A 9956-nucleotide genomic window follows, 5' to 3' on the forward strand; every position below is an offset into this window, starting at 1 on the left:
CTCCATTCATTCCTCCCCTCCACGCACGCACACACCCGCGTGCCCGCTGTGCATTCCGCGCATACCCGCCCAGTTCGGGGCTCAGCCTGGCACTCTCACACTCGGGCCCTCTGTTGCACAAAAGCGCAAGTGTTGGGATCGCTGAGGAGGAGGAGGAGGGGGCTAGGGGCCACATGATGCATCGCTATCTCCCCAGGCGGACAAGGCCAAGAACTGCCCTGCTGTAACGGCAGCGAGTTATCAGAGGGAAGTCAGCTGCAGCTGGTGCTTGTAGTACCAACAAGCTCATTACAGCCAATCCCCGATGCGGTCTCTTTCCCTTTGGCCTTTTGGGCTGTGGCTTTCACTCTAGGCCCCGTTGTTCATTGACAGCATCAGAATTCTGACGAAACGTGGTAGGCTTTCACAGAAATGTGTTTGCTGTTAAACATATATCCTAAACACCGCGTCTTGCCACACCAGGGATGTAGGCTCAAATCGCATGACTTGGACTCAAAACTCAAACTACATGATTTCAGGTTTGCCCCCAAAAGACTCACTTTGACATGGAGTTCTGTGACTTAAGACTTCACTCGGACTTGGAGCTTGATTCGAAAGACTGACAATTATCTGAGACCATTTGAGTTTAATGTTCCCTTTCACTGCTTTGATCAGTTGTTTCACCTCACCTTATCTGATCACTACTGCCAGCATGGCCCATACTTTGGATGCATGTAGGACAGCAGTTAGCCAGCTAGTTATATCAGTCAGACAACGTTTATTTCTTTGCTGCTTTTATTATTTTTTTATTTTTATTATCATTATTATAAACAAGATGGCTTACAGGCCATTGTTTTAGCTAAAACTAAGATATATTATTTATTATGTTTGGAAACTTGCCTATTTTACAGTTTGGCTCTTAGTGCTTCCACTGTCAATGAGATTGTTGTAGGGAGGGTGTGTGGCTTGATTTTCTTGACAGACTTTAAAAAGATAAATATGGGATATGCTTTGCCCACTCATAACTTGGAGGATTGCATACCTAATATTCCAACAGAGCTAGCTGGTGAATTGTTACCTGAACATTTTTCTAATGTTAAGTTAATGCTGTGCAGTAAGTAGCCAACATGTGGCCATTCGCTAGTTTCTTTTCCTGTTGAGGCAGCTAGCTAGCTAGATAGGAAGCTAGATCTGAGTCAGATATTCAAGTCATTTCAGCTTTTTGTTGTCACCTGTTTGAGCAATCTGCTGTTAATAGAAACATTCAGCTCAATTTATATGACACTTTACAATCAGTTTTCCTTTTTTCTTATGTTTTCCTATTCTGATTCTAAAAGGCATAAAAGGTTGAATGGCTTCCTTAAAGTCCTGACAACCATTTGCAACATGAATCTTCTTTTTGGTAAAGAGGCAGGGCTCTTTTCTACATACTGGGAAAAAAAAACAACACAAAACTGGAGGTCATCAATAGTCCAGCCAAGTTCACCTACTCTCTTGGCATATGTATTGGACAGAACTGTCTCCTGTTCTATGTCTGAACAGATATATTCTTACCTCGTTGTGCTGCACTGCGGACGGGTCTTAGCTGTACCTGCTTTATGGAGAACGTGTTCAGGCATGGGTGGTTATAATGCAGTCTTTCAGATGAGCACCGGAATTTTGTCCAGTTTGACTTTTTTGGCGAATGTAATGACTATAATTAGGTCTTACAGTCTTCTCTTTGTTTTGGGCTTTATCCTTTTTTATTTGACAGACTAAGAATAGAGTTGAAGAAAATGTCATGTTGAATGGATGAAGGGACTATAAAGAAGGGACTTATAGTTTGCGCAACAATTTTGTTTGAAATAATTATTTGACAGGGCCTTTTATATAATGTATTCATTAAAATATGGTAAAACATAACCTAGAATGTCACCATTGTCTTACAATGGCTAAAAGAGTATTGAGACTTGAGTTTCAGTTCTAATGACTTGACTTGACCATTGCAACTGCACTTTACTTGACCAGTGTAATTTAGGACTTGAGATTTACAGATTAGGATCGTGAGTCACAGTAAGTGTGACTTGGCCACATATATGTATTCCACTCCTTACGACTTCCATATGTGACTTCAGCCTGAGAAATACTAGGAAATTTTCATAGTATTTGTTTCCTTGTCATTAGTTGTAGATCAACTGAATAAATGTCTCAATATGTGGATCCTGACCACCACAATGATCAGGATTCTACTCCCCGCAGGGAAGCAGGCATGATCAATTGGAACAATTGACCTCTTTGTTCACCATTCTGAGACACCCTGCACTTGCTCCTTTTATACCGATTATCACCCCCCCCACCATCTCTGCCCCACCCCCCTTTCAACTTACTGCCCTGTCTCCCAGTGTCTGCCTTTCCTGATGGTGTCTGCTGTCAATGGCCCTCTGTGCTTCAGCAGCATAAAACCCCTGTCCTCTCTCCTCCTCATACACACACGCGCGCGCACACAGACTCGCACGCACGCGTGCGCAAACACTGAGACTGACGTGTGAGGATGACGTCACAGGCTTCAGGGGCTGATCCTCCCGCGGGGGCACTGTTCAGGTGGTGCTGTGTGTGAGTCCCAGGGTGAGCAGGTCGCACGCACGAGGTGGAGAGGCTCACAGTCAAAGGGTGAGGAGGCAGTGCTGCCAGGTGCACAGGAGCAGAAGAGAACAGTAGGACACTGAACTGCTGACAGCATGGGAAATGCAGAGAGGCTGCACAAAAGCCCCCAGCCACCAAGGCAGCTATCCTGACACAGGAGCCCCAGAAACACCACGCTGCGCGGCCGGTCAGCTGACAACAACAGCCAGAGGGGATCTGGGAAGGGGTCGCTGTCTCATTTTATTTTTTTTGCCTTTGCAGCACTTTGTAAACTTGAAGGATTCATGCTCTGAGGTAAAGTACGTATCTGTCTGTATTTTTGTTGAGTTGAGTTAAGTTATATATCTGCTACTTTATCGTTTGGGTGGTTGTAGAATGAATGGATGGGTATCATTCTCTGACTGTCAGAGAGAAATACCGAATACAGTTAAAGTGCAATTAAAGTCATTAGTTGAATTAATATACGTCTATAATTCCAGCTGCAAAGATAACATTTAGATACTAAGTAAACATTGCCAAATAACACTTAATTAAAAACTTACAGTAACCTGAATTTAATATGTGCCTTGTTACAAATTTTAATTTAAACATATGTCAGTAACATCGGGGACTTACTGTACAAGGTAATGTCTGCAGCATTGAAGTGACAGATGATGAAATGCAAAACACCTCATTTATAATCATGACCTGGACTCGCACAATTAGGCTGTTAAAATTCACTGCAAAACAGGTTTTGTGGGAACAAAAATGAATGGAAATAAACCCTGTGTGTGTGTCTAGAATTTCAAATGGGCAGGCATCCAGTTAACAGTGAATGAAGCACGTTGCATGTTCCCTGGGGTTTTTTCAAAGAAATCTCCTTCGAGGAAATGTTATGAACGCTGATGAACTTGCGTGGCCTAGTCTTGCGGTAACATATTGGAATGAACGGATTCACTCTCTGTGAACTGAAGGAATTTGTCTAGCAGCACACAGTAGATTAATAATGGAAACGCTGATGAAATTTGATGCTAACAGACCAAAATTGAGAAATGTAGTGATGTGCTTTCTAAACTCTAGTTATTGTCACAATTCGTAATGAGAACGCGACCTGCCTGCTCTCTGTTGATGCTAATTATTGTCCTTATTGCAGAGCATTTTTTGATCCAGTGTCAATTGCATCTGAGGCAGCGCCATTAGCTGTACTGTGACACCCCCCTCCCCACCCCCCAAACTGAGACCAGCGCTCAAATGTCTCTTGTCTTGCAGCTCTGAATGCTTATGAGAATGCCCGCTGTATACCATCATAATAGCTCTTTCATAAGGTAGCAACAAAACAAGACAAAACAGACACAAAATCCAAAGTTAACTCATCTATTCTGTTTTCATGGACATGGTTTCTTTCATACCCATATGCTGTTTTAACTAGAACTTGAAATTATTCATGTCTGGATGCTGTTTGAAATACACAATTGAATAAAGGAAACTGACGTAAAGGAAAGTATTTTTAGGCGGATGACGTCACTCATTATAATGCCATCATTATAGTTATTAGAATGTTATATGATCATAATCCTTTCGGGAACACTCTCAAAGGACTGAAACAGGTTTTTGCCTCAGTTGAAACGGGGGAACAGTAACTGGTCTTCATTGTCTGCTTTGCTCCAACATTACCTTTTTATGCTGAATCAATTCCCATGTAACTTACTGTAGATATCCAGTTACGGGCCACTGAAGAGAATCACTTTACCTTGGACTGGATCAGTTTCTTCTTAGATGCATTATTCATTCAACAGACAGATAACGCAGAAACACAAGATAATTCAGTCCAGCACTATGCGGACCCCTCCACGAAATGGCTGAAATGAATATATTGAATACAGGCCTAGCTCCTTCACAGAGAACAATCTTAGGCCTTATTTATCTCTAGTTAGTCACGCAGTGGAATACAGTTGATGATGAACAATGCGATATGAATGAGCATGATGTTAATATGAGTATTAATAATATATTATAGTATGTGTTTATAATATAAAATTGTATGAGCACTGATGTACTATGATTGCACTGAATGTGGTGTGCATTCATCTTCACATATGCTTAGCGGTCAACTGAGGCTCCATTCTGCTTATTTTGTGGTTTCACCCTGGTATTATAGATTAGTTTCGTACAAAAAAAACACACTTTTTAATCGGTTCTAATTAACTCTGCAGTTATACTCTCCCAGGGTTGACCTATTGACAGAAAACAGGATAATAAGGCCCCAGGGCAACTCTGCCATTGTATACTGTCACAAAATAAATGATGCTCCTTCCTTCTTGTAAAATGCTAAACCAGGGGATCTTAGCTCAACCAGTATACCTATATTCGAACTTAACATTTGTTTTGTTTACACCTCAACGCAATTGGTTGATACTGCTAGAAGTAGAAGATAAACTGGCACAATCGGTTTCTACTAACACAAGGATATGGCACATAGTCCAGGCTCATGGTGGATTGGCAATTTGATCAATCAGCAGGAGGAACTCTGAAATACTTAAGCACTACAGGATATATCCTCACCAAATGACAGAAGGTGACGTCTCTATATAGGATGTACTGTTCGCCGTGAATTATAAATAGTTAGCACGGGCAATGCTATGATAAGATATACGGTGGAACTGACCACATTTGGTTTGTTCTAGTTTGACATTTAGGCTAACAGTATTAAAAACAGGTAAGGAAACAAATTCCCTGTGTACAGATGTACATCGTCTGTTCATGACAATTTCAGCACAGGCAAGATTGTGGAATGTCAAATATCTGTGACATTTTAATCAGAGTTATCAATATATCATCAAGATAAAGGGTTAAGGTGTGCTATCTGCCTGACAGATGTTATTTTTATATTGGATTTGTATACAACAGCCCGATGTTTTCGTATAGCCTCTGCTGTACGATTCAAACAAAGCTGCAACAGAAATAAAAAAGGGGGTGGGGGCGCTGAACTGAGTAAAACTCTGATGCAAAAAATGGTACATGTTCTGCTGTCTACAATTTTAAAAGGGCTAATCCACCAACTAAGTGAAGTTCACTACACCGATGAGCTGACAAAACCGTCAACGCGCGCCACCTGTTGGAGACAATGCTAAAACGCAGAGTTCACTGTCCCCTGTAATAAGCACTCAATTCATTACACACTACGGAACAGCACGGACTTCATTTCAGTGTATATTTAGCAATTTTCCTTTCAAAACACTGGTTATTTAAATGCATATATTTAACTCGGCAGAATGGTTGTTTCTCGCAGGATGGGAATCTCGCACAGTGCAACATAACACCGTTCACTCGAAGAACATCTCGTCGGCGAACTTTCTACAAGCCGCAACTAGATTTCAGATTCTGCCGTTCAACGATGGATTGATTTAGATTCAAATTTGAGAAGGCAGTTAATCTACTGTACTCTACCACGAGGTCAGTGGTTCAGGTACAGCCAGGGACACTGCACTTCACAACTTTGTACTTGGGGAAAAAACTGAAGTTTAAATCAGCTTGACATCAACACGTAAGCTTCTTTACATGTCGTTAAATGCATTTTAATACATTCAGACAATTTTAAAGTAATACGGTATTTGGTTAGGAGTAACGATAATGCTTATTTTTCATGGCATCTCTCTTACACTGTACAATCGAGGGAAATGAAAGTAAAATTATTGCAGCGTTTTCCGTTGAGGTTCAATAAGATTTTATATTTCAGCGCTTAATGTTAACATGTATTTTTTGTGCATCGATTTTGTTCCCTACCCTCCCTTTACATGATTGCTGTGGCAGAATTCAAACTTTTAGGCACTCGTATAAGAAACATTTGTTAACGCGTTAACCTAAGGGGTGACTATTCAATGCACAGGTTTGGCACTTCTGCCTGAATTGCTTTAGGGAAGACCCAGCTGTATATATGGAAAATATGTTAACTACTCTGCTACGCAGTGACATAATAATAATAATAATAATAATAATAATATAATAAATTTTCTGAAATGTTGGTATGACAATCAATAGATATGATTAATATCTCTACTTATGCATGTATAATTATCATACAGCTGAGAGGTTGGGTATTATTATGAGTAGGGACGCATTGCCACTAATGATTATTTTATTCCAGACTGCCTCCAAGCTGGGACCATGTTAGTCAAGCAGGGGAAACAATGGAAATCCATGTGCAAAGGGCTGGTCCTGGGCACTCTCTTGACCAGTTGCATGATCCTGCTCTACTGCCTGTCAGCTCCACAAGTCCAGTTCAGTGTGCCAGAGTAAGTTTGGAATCAAAAGTAAAACTAAAAAAATCATAAAAGAATCAGACTGTCAGTCTGTAGCTCTGTTACATATGTGTTATATTTAAAAGAGCAAATATGACAAGAGAATGCTTTATAATTCTGTCAGAAAACAGATTTTTAACTTCTTTCACTTTTTTATTGACAGAGTCCCAGTACCCTACTCCTGTGCGCACCGTCCATCACGTGTACGAGCAATGACAGTATCAAACACCTCCCAGAATGCCCAGGGGATGTGCACACCGAAGGTGGACATCATGTTCATGAAGACTCACAAGACGGCCAGCAGCACCCTCATCAACATCCTCCTTCGCTTCGGGGAGAAGCACCGGCTCAAGTTTGCCTTCCCTGACAGCCGCAATGACTTTTTCTATCCTTCCCCTTTCCAGAGATCGCAAGTTAAAGACTATCGGCCGGGCATGTGCTTCAACATCATCTGCAACCACATGCGCTTCAATGAGCCTGAGGTTGTGAAGCTGCTCCCAGCCGACACCACCTATATCACCATTCTGCGGGACCCCGCTGAGCTCTTTGAATCCTCCTTCCATTATTTTGGCCGCCTTGCGCCCCTCACCTGGAAGATCTCAGCTGAGGACAAGCTGACAGAGTTCCTGCAGGATCCGTCATACTACTTTGACCCAGAGGGTTTCAACTCCTTCTACCTCAAGAACCTGCTGTTCTTTGATTTTGGGTACGACAACACCCTGGAGCCAGATGACCCGCGGGTAGAGAAAAGCATCCAGGCCATAGCTAAGCGCTTCCAGCTGGTCATGCTGGTGGAGCACTTTGAGGAGTCACTCATCTTGCTGAAGGACACCCTGTGCTGGGAGATGGATGACGTGCTCTTCTTCAAGCTCAACGCCCGCAAGGGCTCCACCGTTTCCAAGCTAACTCCGGAGCTGAGGGCCAAGGCGCTGCAGTGGAACGGGGTTGACTGGAAGCTCTACCAGCACTTCAACGCCACCTTCTGGCAAAAGGTGGACGTGTACGGTAGGGAGCGCATGGCGAGGGACGTGGCAGAGCTGCGGCGGAGGAATGAGGAGATGGCTGCCATCTGCATAGAGGGCGGGCGGGCCGTGGAGGCCAGCAGCATCCAGGACACAGCCATGCAGCCCTGGCAACCCATTGGGGAGAAGTCCATTCTGGGATACAACCTAAAGAAGAACATTGACAAGAGGCACCGTAAGCTCTGCCGCAAGATGCTCACCCCTGAGCTCCAGTACCTAACAGAACTGGGGGTCAACTTGTGGATCACCAGACTCTGGGGTCATGTGAGGGACATCATTAACTGGTAGTAATTTGCCTCTTCAAAAAAGCAAGTAAAATATGACATATGAGAACTGCAATGGAATTCAGCTGACCAGACATGAGGGAAGGATGATTATTTCAGTGGTAGACTTACAGTATGGACCTTTGTAAGTGCTTCGGCTTGAAATTAGACAACTGCTAGAAGCACTAAGACTGGCCTGTAGGGGACACCCATGGTTCTCAGCAATTAACTCCACACTGAGTTTTAACATTTCAACAAAATCCTTCATTTTAGGCATCAGTACTGTTTTTTTATTTATTCCAGCAGTATTGTACTGTCTTGTTTCCTTGGAACAAGGCTGTTTGCACAATATTGTTTGTAAAATAGGTGCTTGGGAAATGCAGGAAAGAATCCTCTTTGTCATTTTAAAGATATTTGTTCTATATTTCCTTATGAAAGACTGTGACTCCTTTTCACGTGTTCCCTACCCTCCCCTTACATGGTGCAAATTGTGCTCCATTCATAATTTATATTTTTTCTGAGATGTGGTAAAAGGGTATAATGACTGATCCATCGATTTTTAACTTTATTCTTTTTCTTAGCCGGGGGTTACTAAAGCACAACAAGCACTTGGTTACTATCTAGTCAGTATACAGACACTGAATATGTATTATATTTAATTCACCTGACAGAATCAAATGTCTACATAATTTGCTTCTGCAAACAGTTACCACTAAAGTAAATTACTTTCAGGGGCAAACAACGTACAGGCATTTCTTTCTTTCTGTTGTACTTCTTCCTGTCCAGCACCTGGAAAAAAAGGATGTATATGTTGTTTTACTTTTAAATTAAATTAACCTGACCATGAATGAGACGCCCCCAGATCAACATAGATGTAATCCAGGAAATTTGAGAGTGACCTTTGAAATGCCCACAGAAAGTTTGTACTCTCACAATAAAGTCAAACTGAGTAAAGGGAATGGCGGGGTTGCATTGTTTCGGTTATCAAAAACCAAATAAAAAGAGTTATTGAGAGAGGGAGAAAGAAAGAACGAGTCTTTTGTCTTCATCTCTGTTTCCAAAGGGTAATCCATTAAAAATTTTTAAAGAGGACTGCAATGGATGAAAGCCTTATCTCAAAACTGCAACAAGCCTGAGGTTTCACACACAAATACAGCTGAAAGAACCAGATACATTCAAAAGCAGTTAAACAATGTCAAGAACAATATAAGTGAATAGCATTTTTTTTTTGTAACATTTTGTTTTCTGAATTTTCAGCACAAATTTTGATGGCTTCTGACAGGTCTTTTCCTTATATGCCTTTTAATAACTCTTTTGCTTCTCACAGTTGAAACTTTTTTTGTCATTGATGCTGCTATCAAGGCGTATGCCATACAGTTACACATCATGTTTCACAGATGTCCTACTCCAAGATGATACACATGAGAATAGGCAAGAATAGGTAGTATAAGTGCTCTCAGAAGTTATGCTAAATAATTTGCATGATGTTTATTTTGTATTGTTATATTTTAATATGTTGTATAACTTTTAATATGGCATTTTATATGGTAGGTATGGTCCTTTGAATCAGCACAGCAAAGGCACCCCCTGTTTAAATGTCTTCCTGCTTCCTGTTTCCACTTCCTAAATCATCTACTGTGAAGCCAATAAAGGCCACATCTTATCAATAACTTCATCAATATCCGTTTGTAGTCTTAATGCAATTGTTGGAGATTTTATATTCCCATGCTTGTATGATCCTGTTGTTTAAATTTGCTTATCCACTTGCAATACAAAAGCAGTTGTAGTGCTCA

General features: G+C 41.4%; 1 protein-coding gene across 2 annotated transcripts; it reads left to right on the forward strand.

The window, feature by feature from the left end:
* Positions 1–2543: 2543 nt before the first annotated feature.
* gal3st1a (galactose-3-O-sulfotransferase 1a) lies at positions 2544–9451 on the forward strand. Of its 2 annotated transcripts, none has more exons than XM_036528105.1 (3): positions 2544–2900; positions 6725–6872; positions 7042–9451. In XM_036528105.1, the coding sequence occupies exons 2-3, from the start codon at positions 6745–6747 to the stop codon at positions 8186–8188; spliced, it is 1275 nt and encodes a 424-aa protein (XP_036383998.1). In that variant the 5' UTR covers positions 2544–2900; positions 6725–6744; the 3' UTR covers positions 8189–9451. The 2 variants fall into 2 exon arrangements, with proteins under 2 accessions (XP_036383998.1, XP_036383997.1); XM_036528104.1 differs by having other exon boundaries at positions 2544–2895; positions 7042–9450.
* The last annotated feature ends 505 nt before the right edge of the window (positions 9452–9956 follow it).

Source organism: Megalops cyprinoides, chromosome 4, assembly GCF_013368585.1.
Source record: "Megalops cyprinoides isolate fMegCyp1 chromosome 4, fMegCyp1.pri, whole genome shotgun sequence".
In the NCBI taxonomy this organism is placed as follows: Eukaryota; Metazoa; Chordata; class Actinopteri; order Elopiformes; family Megalopidae; genus Megalops; species Megalops cyprinoides.

Coding starts and splice junctions, on each gene's coding strand:
- gal3st1a (XM_036528105.1), top strand. CDS start 6,745: ATGTTAGTCAAGCAGGGGAAACAATGGAAATCCATGTGCAAAGGGCTG. Junction 6,873..7,041: donor GTCCAGTTCAGTGTGCCAGA/GTAAGTTTGGAA, acceptor TTTTATTGACAG/AGTCCCAGTACCCTACTCCT.